Source organism: Pollicipes pollicipes, unplaced genomic scaffold (genome assembly GCF_011947565.3).
Source record: "Pollicipes pollicipes isolate AB1234 unplaced genomic scaffold, Ppol_2.1 Scaffold_7261;HRSCAF=8764_pilon_pilon_pilon, whole genome shotgun sequence".
In the NCBI taxonomy this organism is placed as follows: domain Eukaryota; kingdom Metazoa; phylum Arthropoda; class Thecostraca; order Pollicipedomorpha; family Pollicipedidae; genus Pollicipes; species Pollicipes pollicipes.
In genome coordinates, this window is record NW_023597054.1 from 8,245,833 (window position 1) to 8,270,005 (window position 24,173).

Sequence of the window (24,173 nt, forward strand, 5' to 3'; positions counted from 1 at the left end):
ATTTTTATGGTTAGCCTATGTCAAGGGTGATAATGGGTACACCCCACAAAACAATCTCTCTTCTCGAAAAGTAACATAACTTTTAGATGACCATGCCAGTATTGCTGCTTGCATTTTCAGCTGCAGCAGAGGGATCTATTTAGGCTTGTTTATTCATATTTAATGACAAAGTTTGAGATGTTGGCTTCACATTTTAAGTGGGATGGTCTGAATATTTGATACATGCTAATATTCAACTCATATTATAATTGCTATGCAGCTTAGAGTATCCCTGTGTTAAAAATAAAGCGCAAATATACAGTACAGTCGTTTGCCAGTCGACAAACCATGACAACTATAGGAAACATCTGGTTAAAGCAGCCATGAGGGACCACTTCAAGAAATTTGGGGCAAATAATCAAGAATGTGGAAGCAAAATAAGCCCATTGCATGCCTTGTGGCATCATAATTTGTCCTATGACAACACTCGATGGATTAAAACAGAAAATAGCTAACTCTGGTTACCAATAATGTGTTGAAAGCAGGTAAGGTAAGCAATTACTTGGTCCACAGGAGACTAACTGGCTTCTTCCTGCTCCCCGAAAACAAAAAGTCAGTACCTTTTGCATGGTCTGCTGGCAGACAGAGTCATCCCACTCAGCCCCCCCCCCCCTCCCACCCCAATTATAAATATCAATCATGCCCACAAACGTACGAGATTAACATGCGAAACAAGTAAAAGGTGTGCATGATAAATATCTCCAGAGGGCAGAATTTCGCCATCAAACACTTCTGTACTAGCTGCGTCAGGTCTGTCCCAAAGCTCTGTATGGCAGGATTAGGAAAGCCTTGTCATGTAGCCCGGTGAGTTAGACACTCGAAAGGCTTAAATTTATCATTATTGAACACTGCCATGAACCAAGAAAATCGTTAACGGAAGGTTTAACAGGGCAAAAAATGCAATAAAAATAAGTTCCATGCTTTAAATTGTCTCCTTCATTCCTTGTGAACTGTTCACTTTTGTGTGCATATCAAACATGTTTTGGGCGGCTGGTGAATTAAGCCAATTTCTGTATAAAATACGTAAAGTTTTGCAGGTGGAGCATCTTGCAGGGAAATTGGTCAACATTTTAAGCAGCAGATGGTACCTCTAAAGGTAATCGAAAAGAAGGGAAGAGTAAAGTGGTATCCCACTCGTATGTTACAAAGAAAACAAAAGTAGTTAAATACATATAAAGACCTTTGATCTTTAATGATATAGAGGTATAAATAAGATATAAAAATATGAAGACCTTGATACGTTCCTGGTAAAATTTTGTTATCAGCTGATTTGACCTAAAATCTGTTCACATGAGCGCTCAAAAAGCGATATTTATCTTGTAAATGTAGTTTAGAAGACATGTATTGGCTTTTTCATTCCTGCATTTCGGGAGTGATGCAATTAAAGGACCAAGTTTCCTCGGGGAAAAAGAAATAGGTGAAGTAAAATGATCTGCCAGGCCTTGCTGTTTTTTTGCACCAGGCTCTCCTTTCGTGGTGTGGTGGTGAGACCAAAAAGGTAGGGGATGCGTGAATACCTTCCATTTGGCACAAAGCTGCCGATTGTGATGCACTTTGTAAGCAAACAAAACTTAATGCGTGCAAGCGGCTGGAGTCGCTGGGGTTCTTGGGCTTGGAGGTACCTGGCGCCCTTGCTCTGTGCATACATAGACAGGATTGAGATGTAGGTGAGGCAGGACAAAGCCATAGGTGTCCAGGTTCTGTGGAGCCTCGTTTATGCTTGGTGGTTTCAAGTGAGCTCGGTTTTGGATGACATGTGAAAAGCTCAAAAAGGGAAATAGGGCTTTGGCATGTGCGATTAGATAATGTCAGGCAGGAGCGAAAAATTCACAAAATATGGGGAAAATGAGTGAAAAATTCCTCCTCATATTATGCAATCTACGGCAGAAGTCGATAGAAGTGTCACTGAAGTGCCACCTGGCGCTAGGATTCAAAACTTACTTTGGACTTGATCACTAAATGCTATGACCATTGGATGTTATGAGTTTGGACGTTGTAAGCTTAGAGGCGATGAATTTCTCCAGTGGGCACGGAATTGGACGCAGTTTGGATGTTTGAATGATGGATGTTACCATTTTGGATGTCATGAACACTTGACCCTGCGGTCTTGGGATGTTTTGACGGCTCCCCGCGAATTCACCTTTTATCAATCACATATCCAGACATACTCTGTCAGGTTCATACTTGTCACAAGTACCCCATGGCTGGGAAACATGATGTCGATGTTTTGGAAACTAATCTCGAACGCAAGTCACTGGACCTACACCGCTGGATCACTTAAGCCTCGGCTTTAACCGATGGATCGAGACCTGCTGTTTTTGTCGACTGACGTGTTAAAAGGTCAGCTGACATCGGACGACATCGACACCGACATAAGGTGAACGATATCGAAAACCCGTGGCGTAGGCGTAGCGGTGTTTGGTCCTAGTTTGGTCGGAACAAGAGCTACCCCATTACTGCGAGAAAAAAAGACTGAAAGCGGAAGGGAAACGTGCCTGGTTAGCTAGAATTTATGTCATCTGGTGGCGTTTTTCGTTTAATTGAACGTCTGTTGCGTAGCGTACACTCTAGCCGGCAGCCAAGCTTTGCGGACAGTTCTGGAAATCTACAGGGCGTGGGGTCAGCTGATGCGGCGCTGAAAAAAAAAATGGTCAATTTACTTTCAGTCGACGCGTCTGCAGATGCCTGCGCACCGCACCGTTATTGAACTGTGGTTGGCGGGGCCGCCTGATAAATTCTGTTCAAAGATATTTCACTTGATTTGCGTTGTGGTCTGCAGCCCAGGAAGCGGCAATCTTGGAAGGGACGGCCGCGAGACAACTTATGCCGACATTTAAAGTGGACGTTCTGGCGTCTTTGTTCTTTTTACGACGCGTGACCCCACTCGTCACGGCAAATGCGCGACGCGTCACAGCGCGACGAGGCCGGGTTTTCCTGGTCGATTACTGTGACGCAGCCACGGCCCCGTGGCGCCGCGTGCCATCTGACGCTGTCTGATCGGTCTCGCAATTATGCATCGAACACCGCTGCCGCCTCTTCGCGATAGCCGCCCCGGGGAGACGGCGTGGGTAGGGTGGGAGGTCGGGTGGGAGGTCGGGTGCGCGCCTCAGCTGGCCGTGTGGGGGGTCGGGTGGGAGGTCGGGTGCGCGCTCATGGCGTGTGGGAGGGGGTGGGAGGTCGGGTGGGAGGTCGGGTGCGCGCCTCAGCTGGCCGTGTGGGAGGTCGGGTGGGAGGTCGGGTGCGCCTCAGCTGGCCGTGTGGGAGGTCGGGTGGGAGGTCGGGTGGGAGGTCGGATGCGCGCCTCAGCTGGCCGTGTGGGAGGTGGGTGCGCGCCTCAGCTGGCCGTGTGGGAGGTCGGTGCGCGCCTCAGCTGGCGTGTGGAGGTCGGGTGCGCGCCTCAGGCGTGTGGGAGGTCGGGTGCGAGCCTCAGCTGGCCGTGTGGGAGGTCGGGTGGCGCCTCTGTGGCCGTGTGGGAGGTCGTGGTGCGCGCCTCAGCTGGCCGTGTGGGAGGTCGGGTGCGCGCGTGTGGGAGGTCGGGTGCGCGCCTCTGCTGGCCGTGTGGGAGGTCGGTGCGCGCCTCTGCTGGCCGTGTGGGAGGTCGGGTGCGCCGCTCAGGGTGTGTGGGAGGGTCGGGTGCGCGCCTCTGCTGGCCGTGTGGAGGTCGGTGCGCGCCTCAGCTGGCCGTGTGGGAGGTCGGGTGCGCGAGCTGGCCGTGTGGGAGGTGGGGTGCGCGCCTCAGCTGGCCGTGTGGGAGGTCGGGTGCGCGCCTCAGCTGGCCGTGTGGGAGGTCGGGTGCGCGCCTCAGCTGCCGTGTGGGAGGTCGGGTGCGCGCCTCAGCTGGCGTGTGGGAGGTCGGGTGCGCGCCTCAGCTGGCCGTGTGGGAGGTCGGGTGCGCGCCTCAGCTGGCTGGCCGGGTGGGAGGGTCGGGTGCGCGCCTCTGCTGGCCGTGTGCCGGAGCTGGCTGGCTGGACCCGCGGCCGCACTCGACCCGCAACGTCTACAGGTGGCGCGTCGCCGTTCGTCAGCCGCAATGGGCAGATAGTGGCGCGCCGGCCGCCGACGGCAGCCCGGCCGACCGCCTGCGGTCGTTATCGGATGCTTAAAACGTGGCGACGGCGCCGGGGACTGGGCGTGCGCCGATTTACTGCGCGCTCAGCGGCGCCGGCGGCGCGCCTGACCGATGGCGGGACGCTGTCCGGCCGCGCCGACCCCTGGCCGCGCGCGGACGTTGGCGGCATTCAGCCCCCACGCTCTCGGTAACTTCTGCCCAGTGCTGGCCGACTCTGGCGCAATTTAGATAATGGCCGATGTGAACTTGGCACCGGCGCGTCCCCATTGCGGACGGTGTCATCGAGCCGCTCGTACTGCTGGCCGGCGTCTTTGATGAATGCGATTGGAAGTCGCAAATGGTGCTTTGTCTGATCATGCATGGTGTGCTAAGGCAGGATGAAACTTGTCAGTCTATTGGCGTGTCATCCTTTGCCGTGGAACTAGACGACAATATGGACCCGCTCCCCGCTGTAGTTTCTTAACCAGTAGCAGTCGTACTTGACATAACGCATGTAAATAAAACCCATTGAATGGGCCCGAAGGAAGTAATAAACTCCTTGACATTGTCATTATTATCAAAGAAAGCGTGCCGTTTGAAATAGTTTAGATAGGCATGCGCCCAAATGTGTCAGACGCCGACACTCCGACGCCACACTCAGGCGATGAGGGCCAGACGAACAACTAGACTCAGGCGATGGAGCACATTTATAGCAACACCGAACGCCAGCAGTTTGCAAGGTGTTTGGGCACGACATTCTGCGAAGTTTTATTTTATCGCCTTATGTGTGACTGAAAACCTAGAACCAATATATGCTGCGTTGGTAACCGCTAAGCACTGACTCGTGCTCAGTGCGTCAACAGTGTGCAGGAATGCTTAGTTAAGAAAGCGCCAAAATGTGCATTACGTTTTGGATCATTGGGTTATTGCAGAGTGGCGCTAAAGCCGGTTAAATTATGAAGTTACCGAAGTTGTCGAATAAGTTGACCAGACCTGTTTTACCGCAGTGTCTACCATGACGTGACGTCCGCCAGGAGTGTGAAGCTACAATGCACGGCTTGAAGTGGGCTGCCGATGGCATTAAGTTGTCTCACAAGCTCGAGCTGAAACCAGGCCCGTGCTGCTGTGAACTAGGCCACGTTCTGTAACCTAAGGGCATTGCCACCGTCTTTTCGTTCGCTCACGAAGCCAGACTAAGGACACATCTGTGCCTGCACCGAGCCGGTGCGTGCGTCTTAAACACCTGCTAGAATGAGCTTTTCTTGCAGCGTGTTGAGTAAATCTGGCCGCTGCGCGGCGTGTAGGGTGCCTTGCGTTCGGCTGCGGCGTGTGTCCTTCGTGACGCGTCCTCCCGGCTGTTTTAGGCGACTTCACCATCGCCGTGTGTCCCGGCATTGGCAACTCAAGCGAGACCGTCTACATCTGGTCGTTCGTCCACTACGCGTGCCTCAATGGATACCGCTGCATCGTGCTCAACCACCTGGGCGCCCTCCGCTCCGTCAAGGTCACGTCACCTCGCATCTTCTGCTACGGTGAGCACCGCCCGACTCACGCAACTCTACCAGTTCCGTTGCATTGCGCAGCAGCACGGCGGGTGGTGCTCGACCAGTTACGTTGTACTCCATGGTATTGAGCGAAGTTGTACTGTATTGATCCATATTGACATCGGATTCCATTCCTGCTTTCCATCTTGTATAATCTCGTTCATTTTCGCCGCATGCAGTTTTGTTAGATTCTTCCAGGCCGTCCCTTGCTGCTTTTTTGCTGGCGTTGGACTGTCATTTGATTGGCAGTGTTAGACTCTGAGCTCATAGAAACATTGAAGCGATATTGTTGGTCGTCACCGTTCCAATATAAGCTTCAAACGCCCGCAGGGATGGACTGCTGCAAAGCATTAATCGCACCTCTCCATCGAGTAATGATAACAGCCCAGCGTGTGTAAACACATGGCTGGTCCAGCGCCGGAGAGCTGTGGCCCCAGCCGCCATTTACCCTGTTTACATGGGCAGCTCTGATTCGAATTGAGCCGCGACCCGTCCTCGATCCGAAATATCCGGCCCATGTAAACACTCACACCCTGTTCCGCTGATTCGAATCGTACGCCGGAGGAAATCTCTTCCCGTGAGAGGGTCATCCGTTCAGGAAGGGATTTCGTTCGAATGATCGATGGTCAGCTGTCAAAAAAAAAACTGGCTGGCGCATGCAGTTCTGTTCCAGGCCATTTCAGCATTGTTTGGTGTTGCCGCCTTCCCACGGGTTTTTAGCTTTTGCTCAAGACGATCCAAGTCCAAGATGGTAACGGAAAAGGGAAAGAAGGTGAAGCTGACACCATGCTGCTAAAAATACTCTATTTGTTGGGGCCTTGTTGTTGGTGGCTACCAGCACAGAAATGCTCACGTAATTTAATCTTGTTAAGCGCTTGATCTATGCAGACGGCAGGCGTCAGCAGTGTTTGGTGTTATCTTTCCGCCTCAAGGTTAGATTAATTTACATCTGGGGCAGTCTCCATGCTTCCAAAAACCATATGGAGGTAACATGATCATTTTGCATAGCTTTGACTTGTTCTCACTTTAATTTTTGGATTGCTCTCGAAATTCTTGCAGAGAATGCCTGCAAGTTTCTTTCATTAAGTGAATACCTCAGGGCGCCAGGGTTGTTTTTGCAGACGTCCCTCCAATTAGGATGTTGGTTGCTTGTCAGTTTAATTTGCGTGAGAAAGGTAACTTAAAAATCCTGCATGATGCGAAGGATCAACAAGTATAGATCATTGCAGTCAGCTCAGAATGTGAAGTATTGTTAATGATAGGAGCACAATTGGCCAATGATGGTTTCAAGACATCAAGAAAGCAAATGTGAGCACTGGGTGGAAATAGCTGTTATCAGTACTCTGCTAAATCTAGGTTTGTTACCACATGTGGAAGACAACAGTGCATAAATGAAGTAACACCTAACACCAAGGCACGTGCTGCTCGGAGGACATGTCTCTGGTGCATATCATTACCTGTTTTTGTACTGGTGAGTAGATATATTACCTTGGTGTTTTTTTTGTGATCAGTGTCTTTGCAAGCCATAGGGTATGTAATTCAACTGCTGTCACAATGAATAAGTTGTTATGAATTTTAGGTAAGATTGCTGTCGTCATGACACAGCTCTCTGGCTGGTTCACATATTATGACCTTAAAACTGTACAAACACAGCTGTTTGTTTCACCTGGCCATCAGTCCATATCAGTCCAGTGCTGTTGACTGCAAGAATATCAAAGTATTTCAACTCTGGTATGTCAAGAAAGCAAATAGCTGCATTCTGACTTGTCAGTCCATGCCAAGGCTGAACGGCAATGCTGCCCTCAGGTACTGATGCTGCACTGGATGGGGAAAGACAACATAATCGCACGATTTTTGCCACTAACTGTATAACATTCAGGAGTCATTTCTGTAGCTTAGCCCATTATTGCAAGCTGCTCACAAATGCATTAGTGTGGGAATAGGTAATATGTTTCTGGGGCTGGGCAAAGTACATGACATGATGCTAGGTGGCCCATCTGATCAGAGTGTGGTAAGTTTGAGAGTACCTTTAGCCAATGCAAGACAATGCTCATTTCCTACTAGCCCTTGCATGCCAGCAAATATTCAGGTGTCCCAGGCTCCAGGTGTATCTGAAATGTCATCCTAAATAATGTTAGAACAGCAAGCCATGATCCACATTGCAGAATGGGAAGCAGTAGCCCTGCTTGCATTGCTTGGAGTTCTTATCATGTATGAATGGTCTTACACATATTACTTTAGCATCATCTCTGCCATTGCCATGAAGCGGCTTATATTTCTATTTACCAGTTCATTTCCTTGTCATTCTTCATTGCATTCCTGTGATCAAAGCAACTGTTTCTAGCATAATTATATGATGGAATATCTGTAAATCAGTTTTTCCCGTTTTGTACAAATTGCTGTGATCGTGCTTCTTGCAATGCACAATGTTCACATGTCATGATTCACTAGTAAAATTGTCACGTAACAGTAACTATGGGGCAGATATGATACTCTGTGGGCAGTGCTGACAGGCTAACCATATGGGCAGTGCCGACCACGCAACTTTTATGTTTCAAGTGCTATGGGTTGTGCCGTGGCTATAAAGCCTATGAGTCCCGCACGGACTGTTTTCTAACGGAGTCCATCCTCCTCCTCGCCCTCAAAGCCGTCTCGCGTCCACCATGGCTCTTGGCATTCGCCATCCATACGCAGAGTACCGACATTTTTTTTTTGTTCAGTTCGCCACGAAAGCGCAGTTTTCGCTCATAAACCGTTCCTTGATTCGTACTAAGCGGGATCGAACTATCGACCGTCAATTCGACGTAAAGTCGGTCTCGCGCATGTAAACACACCTCTGCGAGGTGTTTAACGTCGCATGATCCGTTCCTGCCTTAATTCGAATTACCCTGGGCTGCCCATGTAAACAGGGTAGTTTACCCGGTTTACATGGACAGCCGGGGGTAATTCGAATTAAGATCGGTACGGATCATGCGACGTTAAACCTCAGGCCGATGTGCGTTTACATGGCCGAAACCAGCTTTGCGTCGGATTAACGGTCGATAGCTCGATCCCGCTGAGTTCGAATCAAGGAACGAATTATGCGCAAAAACTGCGCTTTTAAGGCGAACTGAGAAAAAAATGCCGGTACTCTGCGTATGGATGGCAAATGTCACGAGCCACGGTGGACGCGAGACGGCTTTGAGGGCGAAGAGGAAGATGGACTCCGTTGGAAAAACGATCTATACGGGACTCAGGCTTTATAACCACAGCACAAGCCATAGCACCTGAAACACAAAAGTTGCGTAGTTAGCACTGCCAAATCTGTTCCATAGGTAGTGTTATATGAAAATTTGTGCTAGCGGCCTTAGGCATGTGAACATTGTACATTGCAAGGAGCACAGTTATATAAATTGGCACAAAACAGGAAAAAATGATTTATAGATATTCCAGCATAATTTCTGCTTGAAACAGTTTCTTCGATCACAGGTATTCAATCAAGAATGACAAGGAAGTGAACTGGTAAATACAACTATAAGCTACTTCATGGCAATGACAGGGATGATGTTAAAGTAGCATGTGTTAGACCATCCATACATGACAATAGCTCCAAAAAGTGCAAGCAAGGCTACTGCTTCCGATTCTGCAATGTAGATCATGGCTTGCTGTTCTTATTTATTTAGGTTTATATTTATTATTGTTATTGTCTTATTATGACATTATTTAGGATGACATTTCAGATACATCTGGAGCCCGTGACACCTGAATATTTGCTACCATGCAATGGCTAGCAGGAAATCAGTATTTGCTTCTATTGGCCAATGGCACTCACAAACTAACCACACTCTGATCAGATGGGCCACCCCATATCATGTCTTGTACTTTGCGCAGCCCAGGTAACACATTACCTCCTCCCACAGTAATGTATTTATGAGCAGCTTGCAACAGTGAGCTAAGCTACAGATATGACTCATGAATGGTACACAGTTAGTGGCAAAAAACCGTGCAATTATGTTGTCTTTCCCCTTCCAATTCTGCATCGGTACCTGACGGCAGCATTGCCATTCAGACTTGGCATGGACTGTCAAGTCAGAATGCAGCTGTTTGCTTTCTTGACATACCAGGGTTGAAATACTGCTTTGATATCCCTGCAGTCAACAGTATTGGGCTGATATGAACTGATGACTAGGTGACACAAACAGCTGTGTTTGCACAGCCCAAGGATCATAACGTGTAAACCAGCCGAGAGCTGTGTCATGACGAAAGCAATCTTGGCTCGAATTCATAACAAATTATTCATTATAACAACAGTTGAATTACCTACCTCATGGCTTGCAAAGACACCCATCACAAAAAACACCAAGGTAACCTATTTACTCACCAGTACAAACACAGGAAATGATATGCACCACAGACATCTTCTCTGTGCAGCATGTGCCATCAGGTTAGGTATTGATTTATGCACTGTTTTCTTCCACATGAAATACACAAACCTAGATTTAGCTGAGTACTGATGACAGCTATTTTCATCGAGTGTTCACCTTTGCTTTCTGGATGTTTTAAAACCATCCTTGGGCAATTTTGGTCCTATAATTAAAAAAGTTCACATTCCGAGCTGACTGCAATGATCTATTGTCCATATTTATTAATCCTTTGTATCATGCAGGAATTATTGAGTTATCTATCTCACGCACATTAAACTGACAAGCAACCAACGACCTAATTGTATCAAAAGCAAATATTCCAGCCCCTGCTTCCCTGCCAGTTGGTCTACCAGTATGATGTAGCTTCATATTTCCTTGAGGAACCACTCATCAGTGTTGGGCACATCCCTCCAGTCAATAGGTTGCCAAGCCAAATGTTGAAGTCGGAGGAGGAACATCTGCAAAATCAATCCTGGGGCCTTTGTGTAGTCACTTAATGAAAGAAACTATTGGTAGTTCTCTGTGAGAATTGTTGAACAGTTGAATTACCTACCTCATGACTTTCAAAGACACCCATCACAAAAAAGCACCAAGGTAACATACTTACTCACCAGTACAAAAACAGGTGATGATAGGCACCACAGACATGTTCTCCGTGCAGCATGTGCCATGATGTTCGGGGTTAATTAATTTATGCACTGTTTTCTTCCGCATGAAATACACAAACCTGGATTTAGCAGAGTACTGATGACAACTATTTTCATCCAGTATTCACATTTGCTTTCGTGGTCTTTTGAAAGCATCATTGGACAATTTTGCTCCTATCATTACAAATTATGCACATTCCGAGCCGACTGCAATGATCTATATTTGTTGATCCTTCGTATCGTGCAGGAATCTGTAAGTTACCTTTCTCACGCAACTTGAACTGACAAGCAACCAACAGCCTAATTGGAGGAACGTCTGCAAAAACAATCCAGGGGGCTCAAGGCATTCACTTAATGAAAGAAACCTAGAGGCATTCTCTGCAAGAATTTCAAGAGCAATCCAGAAATTAAAGTGAGAACAAGTCAGAGCTATGTAAAATGACCCCGTTACCTCCATACAGTTTTTGGAAGCATGGAGCCTGCCCCAGATGTAAATTTATCTAACCTCGAGACGGAAAGATAACACCAAACACTGCTGACGCCTGCTGTCTGCATAGATCAAGCGCTTAACAAGGTTAAATGACGTGAGCATTTCTGTGCTGGTAGCCACTTCAGGCCCCAACAATTGGAGCACTTTTCGCAGCACGGTGTCAACTTCACCTTCTTTCCCTTTTTTCCATCTTGGACTTGGATCGTCATGAGCAATAGCTAAAAACCCGTGGGAAGGCGGCAACACCAAACAAGGCCGAAATGGCCTTGAACAGAACTGCATGCGCCAGGCAGTTTTTCTTCTTTTTTTGAACAGGTGACCACCGATGATTGGAACGAAATCCCTTCCTGAACGGATGATCCTCCCACGGGAAGGTATTTCCGCCAGCGCGCGACTCGAATCAGCGGAACGGCGCGTGAGTGTATACATGGGCCGGATAGCTTGGATCGAGGGCGGGTCCTCGCTCAATTCGAATCACAGCTGCCCATGTAAACAGGGTAATTGTCAACCCCGGTCTCCCCTGGTCACGACTGTCCTGGCAGGCAATGTGCTGCGCTCCGGCGGCGGCGGTGGCCGCAGGTGACGCCGCCGCCGCCGCGTCCCCGGTGGGCCGGGCAGCCGTGACGGCTCCCCCCTGTCGCCCCCGTTATGGTACACGTGGTGCGGGGGAAGGGGACGGACCCGCTGACGCACACTTACCCGGTTTACATGGGCAGCCGAGGGTAATTCAAATTAAGATCGGAACGGATCATGCGACGTTAAACCTCTCGCCGAGGTGCGTTTACATCGGCGAAACTGGCTTTACGTCGGATTAACGGTCGATAGCTCGATCCCGCTTAGTTCGAATCAAGGGACGGATTATGGGCGAAAACTGCGCTTTTGAGGCGAACTGAAAAAAGCCGGTACTCTGCGTATGGATGGCGAAAGTCACAAGCCATGGTGGGCACGAGACGGCTTTGAGGGTAAGGAGGAAGATGGACTCCGTTGGAAAAACGGTCTATACGGGACTCAGGCTTTATAGCCACAGCACAAGCCATAGCACTTGAAACACAAAAGTTGCGTAGTTAGCACTGCCAAATCTGTCCCATAGGTAGTGTTATATGAAAATTTTTACTAGTGGACCTGAGACATGTGAACATTGTGCATTGCAAGGAGGACGATCACAGAAATTTGGACAAAACGGGAAAAACTAATTTACAGATATTCCAGCATATATTTCTGCGAGAAACAGTTTCTTTGATCACAGGCATTTCATCAAGAATGACAAGGAAATAAACTGGTAAATAAGACTAAGCAGCTTCATGGCAATGACAGAGATGTTAAAGTAGCGTGCGTCGGACCATCCATGCTTGACAATAGCTCCAAAAAGTGCGAGCAAGGCTACTGCTTCCCATTCTGCAATGTAGATCATGGCTTGCTGTTCTGGCTGACATTGTTTAGGATGACATTTCAGATACACCTGGAGCCCGTGACACCTGAATATTTGCTACCATGCAATGGCTAGCAGGAAATCAGTATTTTGTTGTATTGGCCAATGGCACTCACAGACTGACCACACTCTGATCAGATGGGCCACCCAGCATCATGTCATCTACCGTGTGCAGCCCAAGAAACACATTTCCTACTCCCACACTAATGCATTTATGAGCAGCTTGCAACAGTGAGCTAAGCTACAGAAATGACTCATGAATGCTACACAGTGGCAAAAACTCAATTATGTGGTCTTTCCCCATCAAATGCAGCATCAGTACCTGAAGGCACCATTACCATTCAGACTTGGCATGGACTGGCAAGTCAGAATGCAGCTATTTGCTTTCTTGACATACTAGGGTTGAAATACTGCTTTGATATCCCTGCAGTCAACAGCATTGGGCTGATATGGGCTGATGGCTAGGTGACACAAACAGCTGTGTTTGCACAGTCCAAAGATCATATTATGTGAACAGCCCGAGAGCTGTGTCATGATGAAAGCACTCTTGGCTCAAAATTATAACAAATTATTCATTATAACAGCGGTTCATTTACCCAACTCATGGCTTGCAAAGATACCCATCACAAAAAAGCACCAAGGTAACATATTTACTCACCACTTCAAAAACAGGTAATGATATGCGCCACAGACATGTTCTCCATGCATCATTTGCCATAAGGTTAGGTGTTACTTAATTTACGCACTGTTTTCTTCCACATGAAATACACAAACCTGGATTTGGCAGCTATCAGCCAGCATCATTTCCACTGACTGATGACAGCTATTTGCATCCAGTGCTCACCTTTGCTTTCTTGACGTTTTGAAACCATCATTGGGCAATTTTGGTCCCGTCATTAAAAATAGTTCACATTCCGCACTGACTGCAATGATCTATTGTCTATAGTTGTTGATCCTTTGCATCATGCAGGAATTATTGAGTTACCTATCTCACGCACATTAAACTGACAAGCAACGAACAGCCTAATTGCGTCAAAAGCAATTATTCCAGCCCCTGCTTCCTGGCCAGTTTGTCTACCAGTGTGATGCAACTTCATATTTCCTTGATGAGCCAGTCACCAATATTCAGCACATCCCTCCAGCGAATAGGTGGTCAACCAAATGTACAAGTCACGGGAGGAATGTCTGCAAAATCAATCCAGGGGCCCTTATGTATTCACTTAATGAAACAAACTATTGGTATTCTCTGTAAGAATTGTTGAACAGTTGAATTACCTTCCTCATGGCTTGCAAAGACACCCATCACAAAAAAAACACTAAGGTAACATATTTAATCACCAGTACAAATACAGGTGATGATACGCACCACAGACATGTTCTCCATGCGGCATGTGCCATCGTGTTAGGTGTTAGTTTATGCACTGTTTTCTTCCAGATGGAACACACGAACTTGGATTTGGCAGAGTAATGATGACAACTACTTTCATCCAGTGTTCACATTTGCTTTCTTGATGTTTTGACCCCATCATTGGGCAATTTCGGTCCTATCATTAAAAAAGTACACATTCCGGGCTGACCGCAATGATCTATATTTGTTGATCCGTCGTATCATGCAGGAATTTTTAAGTTACCTTCCTCACACAAATTAAACTGACAAGCAACCAACATCCTAAATTAAGGAACGTCTGCAAAAACACTCCTGGGGCCTTTAGGTCTTAACTTAATGAAAACAACTTACAGGCATTCTCTGCAAGAATTTCAAGAGCAATCCAAAAATTAAAGTGAGAACAAGTCAAAGCTATATAAAATGGACCATGTTTCCTCCATATGGCTTTTGGAAGCATGGAGCCTGCCCCCAGATGTAAATTAATCTAACCTTGAGGCGGAAAGATAACACCAAACACCGCCGACGCCTGCTGCCTGCATAGATCAAGCGCCTAACAAGGCTAAATTACGTGAGCATTTCTGTGCTGCTAGCCACTTAAGGCCCTCAATAATTAGAGTACTTTTAGCAGCATGGTGTCAGCTTCACCTTCTTTCCCTTTTCCGTTACCATCTTGGACTTGGATCGTCTTGAGAAATAGCTAAAAACCCGTGGAAAGGCGGCAACACCAAACAAGGCTGAAATGGCCGTGAACAGAACTGCGTGCGCCAGGCTTTTTTTAGGCAGCTGACGACCGATAATTCGAACGAAATCCCTTCCTGAACGGATGATCCTCTCACGGGAAGGGATTTCCTCCGGCGTACGATTCGAATCAGCGGAACGGCGCGTGAGTGTATACATGGGCCGGATAGTTCGGATCGAGGACGGGTCCCGGCTCAATTCGAATCACAGCTGCCCATGTAAACAGGGTATGTGACTCACATACCGACGGTCGTTCGTTGTCCGCCTCTTACCCCTCCCCCCCGCCCCTCGGATCGGCAGAGAAGCGCCGCGGGTCGAAGCGGGGTGCGGAAGATCGATGGCAGTCCGGGGTTCTCGTCACTGTGCACAGGCCGGAGAGCGTTGCCACGAGGGAGTCACTGTTGTAGATGATCGCCGCTGCAGTTTTGTGAAGCCATTCGGGCTACGAGTGCAGTTGTCGGCCAGCATGCAGATGACGTAATGCATATCGGGAACTTCAACCCGACCGCTGTTTCACGGCTGAGTACCACATAACTGCTTATTTGTGCTGTGAATGTTGGGAGGGACTGCAACTTACCACGTAGACCACAGGTGTGCATGACCATGAGCTTCACTGAACATAGCGTTTTAACCGAACACCGAACGAAGCGCAGCCAGTAAGGAGCTTATATGTGGATGTGATGTGTGCCGTGTCAGATCGGGTGTTAGTCGTCAAACATTGTTTACATAGATCCGCCCCTATACGTCAAGAATTGCACATGGCGCTGAGTTCATACAAACGATGTCGCAGGGTGCGTATCACTGCACCGGATATCGCTGAATGAAGCTCAAGGTTTGTCAAACCAAGTTCTGAACAGTCAAAGATCACGCGTTGCAAATAGCTTCCGTTTAATGTGCTTGACGCAGCTTGGCGTTGCATAGCCTGACCTAATCTGATGTCATATCATTGTATCCGCACGTAGCATCATAAAGCACATAAAATCAATTAAAGAGAAGCTTGTGTAAGTATTGCTTAAAGGGAAGCTGGCTACCCGTCTTAAATATCAGGGATCCGACCGCAAAATACAAACGGAGTGACCAAGATGTCATCAATCTTGAACTACGAAAGATGGAATTTTTAGATTTTCTTCGGTGTAAAAATGTTAGACGTTCGGTACTGAAGAGTTCAGCATCATGTGCAGAGCGATTCAGAGGTTATTTTACCCAAACTGCGACGGTTCACGTAGGCCCTCGTTGGGCAAAGGTCAACGGGGGAGGGGGCGGGACACTGAAAAACAGTGCGTTGTTCTGACCGTAGAAGGTTTCGATATCTCATATGCGCCCACCGAATCACTTTTGTTGTGATACGCGCAGCAAGTTACGGCGTCTGAGTCTGATGCGTATGGCATATTTCTCTTGCCACGCGCTTATTCTTTTTGGTGCAGTATTTGTTCGCAGAGCTTTGGTCTCGACTGGGCATTACCGTGGGTGACAGGCTTATGCTAGGAGGCACTCGCATTACGGCCGAAAATTAGGCCATACGTGCAAGCATCAATGTTTCGACTATCCTGTGCTTGTTGAGCTTGGACTTGCTGCTTGTTGACTTGTTTGTTGACCTTTTTTTACTATGCTTCTTGGTGAACAAGTGGGTTGCTGTTCAACGAATAAGATTTACAAGTATTTTTGATGGTTTCAATGTATTCAGTTAAGTTTTAATGTAATGGAAACCCTGTGGAGTGCTGCTGTTCATGTAAAGCGTTACTGACCGATACCGTCACACCCAACGACGCACGGCGTACTTTGGTCCATGTTCCTGAGCTAAGGACTCGGCCGTCGTCTCATGTGTTGCTCTTGGAGTGTGCAATACATTGATTCTGGATGATACTCACTAGGATTCTGGACATAAACGAGCTCAGTTTACATTCCGCTGGTGGCTTTTGGATGGACGTCGATGTGTGCGAAGCCGTTAGCGTTACAGTTCACCCGTGCTAGTTGCCACTCCGTGCCCAACCAAATGTGCTGTGATCGAGTTGTATCCTGTGACCATTCGACAAAAGCGTTTAGTTCATCGAGATGCATATACGGCTCACATCCGATCCCTGAAATTACAGTATTGGATGCTATTTGCCACACGCCGGGTGGAATGCATTATCTCCAGCCCCTTTGCAACTCTCAAATTAGTAACCGTGTTCAAAGTTCGTGTGTCCGGGAAAGGTCTGCAGAATCATATATTTGGGTTTGGGATTATCTACTAGGATTCTGGAGCACGCACCAAGTTTGTTTTTCTGTCGCGGTTCCAAGTTCACGTTTTCTGCTATGAAAGCCCGGTCCAAACATAATATTGGAGCACTACCCACGCACCCTCTCTTATGTCATTGATTGCTTCGCATGTTCGGCAAAGTTCAATTCAAGGTTATTTGTCGACACGTGCAGCTTGGCTCATTAGAATCAAACCTTCCACTTTTTGCGGTGTGGGAACCAGCGAAATGGATGCTAGTGCCAAGCTGTCCCATCGCCGACACCCAATTAATCATCCTGCCCGAAAAATATGTAGTGGTCAAGAAGGGAGCATTGAGTCCTTTCATACAGCTGGCTGCCACTTTGCTGCTGGCTCTCCCCGAACGGGCAAAATAAAAGCAGAAGCATACATGTTGTACGGAGTAAGCGATGCGCCCAGTTCGGTCGCCCTTAACATGAGGTATAAGGGACGGCAGAGGTCTTTTGTATATGAATATTAAGTTTTTTTGCAAACGAAAACTCCTCTGTTAGGGTCCGCGTTCCCTGAAGCAGCAGGTGACGGGTTCTTCGACTGCCGCGTTGAAGGTCGGCGGTACACCTGGCGCGCCAGCTCGCGGTTCGGCACCCAATCATCGGCCGTGGATCGGCGCCGCGCCGCTGTTGGATATGCTTGCCGGCTGGGATTGGAGCGCGGCGACCGTTGCGGCGGGCGCTGACAGCCGCCCTGATCTGGACCGGATTAGATGGCTTATTACCGCCGCTGTTGGATATGCTTGCCGGCTGGGATTGCAGCGCGGCGACCGTTGCGGCGGGCGCTGACAGCCGCCCTGACATCTGCACCGGATTAGGCGGCTTATTACCGCCGTGTGGGGGCGTCGCCAATTCAGGCATGGCTCATGCAACGGCCATGAATCACCTGACTGATATAGATCGGGCACTCTTGTGCCCGTCACTGCCAGTGATTGAGGTAGATGGACGCGCGGGGCGATGACACTTCGACCAAAGTGCAGAACGTTGTAGCAACGGCAGATCAACCTTTAGCTCTCAGTTGTGGGCCACGAACGAATATCTGGGGCCAATGGAATGCACCGGTTGTTTCTGTGCGACTTCTCGTGCCATTATGATGATCATATTCATCATCATCATATATTTCTTCTCACACGACTGCAAAAAAGCGACTGCAACTGCGAATCATTGCTGAGCAAAAATCCGGATGGAGTACCACTATGCTCCTCTCCTGACAGAAAACATCATCCATGCACCGCTATGTCCGGAAACCGTCAGAAGTGGTTCGTGAGAAACAAAACATTACGTTGCACATGCTTGTAGCTGTATATACGTAGTGCATACCATGCAGTTAGTACACTGAGGCGACTAATTTTTAGCAAGTGATTTTAAACAAGTGAGCGTGCTGAATTGATGCCTCTCACGTATGCTGTATACGTATGGTGTCTGTTTCTATTGTCTGTTATTCGTAAGTAGTAGTGAACCTGTTAGTCAGGCACTTTTTATAAACACAGGCCTTGCCCGCCCCGCGCCTACATTTTTTAATTCTCCCCGCCACGCAGAGCAATGTTTTGGGAAAAAGCCCGCGGACACCCGCAAGCATCGCTTTTACCTATGTTAAATATTTAAGGTTTTGTCATGGTTAAGCCACACAATTGTTCGCTCTAACAATTGTACACAACTTTTTGTTGTTTTAGTTTAGTTTTTCAAGGCTGGCACTGATAAATCTTAGGTGTCATTCCTGGTATACATGCTTGTACCTGTACTTGTACCTCAACATTCTTTTTGACCTGCAAGAAGAAACATAATAAATATTCCAATGTGTACTGCTTCAGTAGTTGCTTTCAAAGCAACGGTTGTTGAGGTTATCACATTTCGTTTACTTCAAGGCCTAGAAGTTTGAATAATTGTAAGGAAAGTTAGATTCTCAGAAGGGCCAAACACACATCGCTTTTGGTCAAAGATGTAAAATTCGTCCAGGTGATAATTTTATGTCCCTCATAATATGCATATTCAAGGTTTTTGTAAAGACAAACCAAAACATCCTTAGCTCAAAGATCGTTGATATTTGAAGGAATGCAAGTATCATTTTCACAAAAAAAACTGCTATTGATGCTTAAAACGAACAGCCTCACAAATTGATATGCGTCGCGGACAACATATGACTAAAACATTGCTGAACTGCGAGCAGCACTTCAATGACGACCTTCTTCATTGCATATACAGCAGTACCAGCAGTGCCTGAGCGATGACGGACTATGCTTGCTTGCGTGCTGTAACGAGGCTTTGCATCTTGCTGAGATGGTGTTCTCAAAGGTGGATTAAGTTCATGATTGAAATCAATTTCCAGAAAGTGTAACTGCACTGCCATCAAATGCTGGAAGCCGTAACGCTTTACGCTCCATGGTAAGCAATACGCACTCCGTTGAAACAGCCAGCCAAAACAACACAGGCAAACGGTTTATTTCATAAAAGACAAGTGCGCCATATCTGACTTCACGCTAAGCGCTTTATCTCAGAACAGCTTAAATGTGACTACTAACTAGGAAAAACGACCTCGTTTGTAAGCCGAATAAACGTCGTAAAATGGCACTGAGACACAAACACCAGAATATTTTGCAGCTAAAGAGTTAAAGCAGTTTAAACACTTGACGTGCTGGTGCGATGAGGACATGCTTTAGCTTAAACCGAATGAAATCATTGCATCTAAAGGCATTTCACTTTACCTTTAAAATAAATGTTTTTGCTTACTAACTTACTAAGTACTATACCTTAAGGTATTTCACTTCATCTGCTCTAAGCATGACTTCTGGGTTATTTATTATTTCGTTGCGCTGTTCGCTAATGACTACGTCATAAGATCTGTGGCCAGAACAGCTGATTTCACATGAAGGCATAGGTATATCATAACGTTGTATCGGATTGCATTTAGGGTGCGTTCGACTTCTTTCTTGCTACGTGCCAACCATGTCTAAATTCACTTCTTTACCAACTCAGAACATGCCTTACATGAACACAGTGCTGTCGCTTTACATGCTAAGATGTTCCCATTCAGTCGATTCACACGGACGATGCAAGAGAAAAACTACATCGATGCCTTGCATCCACAAAGCTTGGCATGCATTCGAAAACCACAAAGACTAGGCATGCATTCATCAGACGTTACTGCTTATCTAGGTGGCGTAGTCTGCAGATGTATTCTGAGTTACAGGAGACTGGTTTGGTGACAATGCGTTTTGGATTTGGCAGATATTGGCATACATTATAATTCCAATGCAAAGCCCTCCAATGCAAAGCCCAAAGCCCTGTCTATTCAATCTAAGCAGGACCTTTTGGGTGGCGTCTGTTTGAACATGACTTGAGGACTTGAACCTGTCAACTTTGCCAGACACTGTGTGTTCTCATGATGTATATTGGATTTCATGAATGTTATCTATCCTTACGTGCCACTTCTTAAGTGGTACAGTACTTAAGCCATGTTATTTTGCTGATGTAGTCATTGGATGCCTCATGGTAGATTTGTTTATGGAAAGGTGTGCTTGGTATCCGGAAAACCTGATATATGCGGTAAAATATGTAAACCTTAAATACGTTGCTCCATTGTAACATATTGTGCAAAACTTCTCTTTTCATGAACATTTATTATGCTCAACTAAAAGACAATTGGTATTTCATATGCCTTGCAAGTACACCATTTGGAATAATTTATGTACAGAAGGCCCATTATTAACCTGTAACTGTGTCTGAAAAAACAAAAACCTCGTCAAATGACCTGCGGTTTTTTTTAAAGCGCGCATGTTGCGGGCCTGTGGGTTCGAAAGTAGCAGCCCTGGCACCTATTATTTTCGTAGTACCTTATCTATGTATTAATTTGTTTTTTGCATCTTGAGTCCGTTCTCGGTTAATGGCTGAAGTCACCCAATTCTTGGACCTAGTCATACAAGGTGGAAACATCTTGGTGGTATGAAGTAGACACACACACATACACATGTTAACTTAGCATATTTTAACGTGCTTAACATGCACGCATGTTTTGACTGTGAGGTGCCCATGGGGGCATATTCAGGCGGTAGCGCTTTGTAAAGACATGACGAAAACTAAGAAAAGACACGAGATGTTATGCATTTACACATTTAACCAGAACGTATGCACATGCATTTAACAATATCCGGTTTCTGGCGTTGCAGGCAACAGTCCCCCACGTTTTGAAAGTTTCGGGGGACGCGCCCCCTGTCCCTGGCCCCCACACTTGCTGTCGCTTTTGACGGGGCCGCTAAACGTCCTCCTTCCATGGGGCGCAGCAGGGCGAGGTGTTTAATGACCGTGAATATTTAACGGTGGCCCAAACCAAGGTGGGAGGGAAGGAGACGCCCCTGAGGACTGAAGGGTCGTCATGTGGTCCGTGAATATATCGTGAAGTCTGGAAGGATGCCCTGAAGAATGAAAGGGCATCCCTAACTCGTAGACTGGAAAGCTCCCGATCTCCCATCCCCCGAGGACACGTTTGGTTTCCGAGTCGTCTGTCCTGATGACGACAACGACGCCCATAAAAGTGATGGGTTGTAATAAGTTCGTGTGTAAGAAGCAAAGTAATAAGTTTAAAAATGCACCCCGAGGATAAAAAGAACTGTAACGCATCTAACAATAAACAGTGGCTTAAACTCAGGGGGTGGGGCGCCCGAAGACTCGGCTGAGACCGAGACCTCCGCTGACGCCCTTGGGATATCGCAGGGCCGGGCCCTTTTGAAAAATGACATGGCCTAGACCTTCATGGGCTGCCTAGGGGCAACAATTGGGGGGGGGGGGGGCTGATGACATGCCCTAAAATCTAAGAAAGGCACTTGATGAAGAATAACAAGACTGCTTTAGCTCGAGAGAGGTGCCCACGAGGACTCACAAGATATCTCTAAGACCTGAAAATATGCTTTGATGGCTAGAAGGACGCCTTAACGAGGCTTGCCGCCCCAAAGCCTGGAGAGGTACCACAATGATCTGTAGAGCGGCCCCGACGCACGCAAACATGTTCCGAGACTGAAGAGATCACTTTAAGAACACAAGAATGGAGGAACGCCTATGTCTCTTAATAATAACACGAGCTACTTTCTAGACATTCAAGTTTTCAGACACACAATGCACAAGGTACACAAGTTTCAAGATGAGGCATTGGAAGTTTTAAAGACACCTATGCAGAATAAGGGAACCAGTATCGTCAAACTACGAAGCAAATGGGATGTGTCGAAGAATAGAACTCTCGCCTGTGTGCTGCATTTCAGTACCGTGGCAAACCATTGTTATACAACTATTCGTTCTGGCCCATGCTCCGTAGTTCGATGATAGAAATTCTGGTTGCTAGTACAGTATCACGTGCCCTGTGCCCTGTTCAAGCCAAAAACATATCGGGAGGGGAGGGGGGAGGGGGGGGGGGGAAGGGAGTGGCATCTCAATGTCGCGTGGGCCAAGCCCTCACAAAAGTATACAGACCGATGCCCGCACCAATGGCTGAAGATTCAAACCCGCTTGTCATGTAGATTTGGTGTAAAAGCGTGAGGCTTTAATTATTGAACATGTGATGAGGGTTCAGCCAGCCCAGGTTTTCACACACGTCCGAAAGTGTGAAAAGTGATATGAGCATCAAAGGTGAAAACTTTTATTGTTTAGCCATTTTATATTTAAAAGCCAAAGCCGAAGCCGAATCCAGTCGAAATGAAACAAATTATGTTGTGTAAGTATTCTAGGCTATATGGCAGCATTCCTGAGTCTTCATGAACATGTTGCTCACTTACAGTGAACTTGTGTTCCTGCGAGCCAGATCGACTAGCGGTTGCCACGCATTGCTGCCACTTATTGCGGTACAACGCTGCGTGCGGTACAACGAATTGTACCAAAACAATTCCATGCCGATCCCACATCATAACCTTAAAACGTGTAGAAATGAACCTTTCGAACCTGTTCATCAATGCGTTCATTTCTATTAAGTCCACACATCAATGATTTCCATAATTCCTGGGTACTATCCGCACGCCCGGGTGTGTCATGGAACGTATGTGCTTTCTCCGTAGTGCTAGGCCCGTTTATGCTATTGAGCTTGTTGGCCTCCCCTTTTCCTGGCGATGGCCGTGTGGCCGTGTGATGGCGGTGTGTCTGTCCGGGTGAAGCTCACACCCGGTGGGGCTGTCGAGCGCTGTGTCACGGAGCGCGCGCGGCCCCTGCCGTTGGCTCAGGTGTCCAATCTTGGTCGGAAAGCTGTTCAGCTCCGGCCGTGTAGTGTTACCCGATACGCAATCAATATCGGCCGCGCCATGAGGAATGCAGACCAGCGATGCGAGTGTAGGACGTCGGTGTTCCAGCGCACCACGGCCCCCTCTCAACGTTCCGTCAGCTGGGGGAACATTTACAAATTGAGGAGGAAGCAGAGGCAACTGGGGGGGGGGGGGGGGGGGGGGGGGGGGGCAGGGTCCGGTCCCTGAGACGTTAATACGCAGGCCTTCCTGTGAGCAATCAGCCACGCACGCTGCGGGCCAAGCGTGGACCGGCAACGGAGCGTCTCAGCGGAGCTGTGAGCCAGCGGGACGTGTGGTGACGATTTGTTGAGTGGGTCATTCCGCCGGCTTATTGATATGGCCGCGTTTAAATCAAGAGCCCTGACGACGTTGGTGCGAAGCGTGTCGCAGTGTGCGTTATCGGCACCCCGAGTATTTTTCAGCGTATCTCCGAGAAAGGCGCCAGTAAGTACGCAAGTTGTGCATTTGCATTCAGATGTTTCACTATTCGTACTGTCCGTGTGGTCCAGGCGTGGAGACGAGGCCGGCTTCAGCTTCGTCTTTGCGAAGCCGCAGTTTGCTCCAGTCGGCTCGGTTTCGGTTCCGAGCCATTGGTCACGACTGACTCTTTGTTCCATGCCATTTCAAACGGCTGGGTTCGGCTATGACTTCATGCCATTTTAATTGCTGGCTTTAGGTTCGAACAGCTTTTATATTATGTCTCCGTCCTTAGCCTCATATTTTCCGTTACTAACTTCGGCTTTGTTATGATGTTTTTTCCTGCAGTTGCGACTTCACTTAGAAAAAATGCAGTTTTTCCTGTCGTGTGACCTTAATATACCACGCAACGTTTTGAGGTTGCGACGCATGCATGGATGGATGCCAAGAACCAATTTGTCCCTCTCAAAACCAATCAACACGTGACCACGAACGTAGAATTAACGTACGAAACGTTGTATACATGT

General features: G+C 47.6%; 1 protein-coding gene across 1 annotated transcript in view; it reads left to right on the forward strand.

Moving 5' to 3' along the window:
- The first annotated feature begins 2,336 nt into the window (after positions 1–2,336).
- The window catches only part of LOC119112834 (abhydrolase domain-containing protein 2), a 28,099-nt gene continuing 6,262 nt past the window's right edge, over positions 2,337–24,173 (forward strand). Inside the window, exons 1-4 of the mRNA XM_037237119.1 lie at positions 2,337–2,416; positions 3,410–3,576; positions 3,877–4,059; positions 5,452–5,619. Coding sequence (XP_037093014.1) covers positions 2,337–2,416; positions 3,410–3,576; positions 3,877–4,059; positions 5,452–5,619 — 598 coding nt within the window. The remainder of the gene's footprint in view (positions 2,417–3,409; positions 3,577–3,876; positions 4,060–5,451; positions 5,620–24,173) is intronic.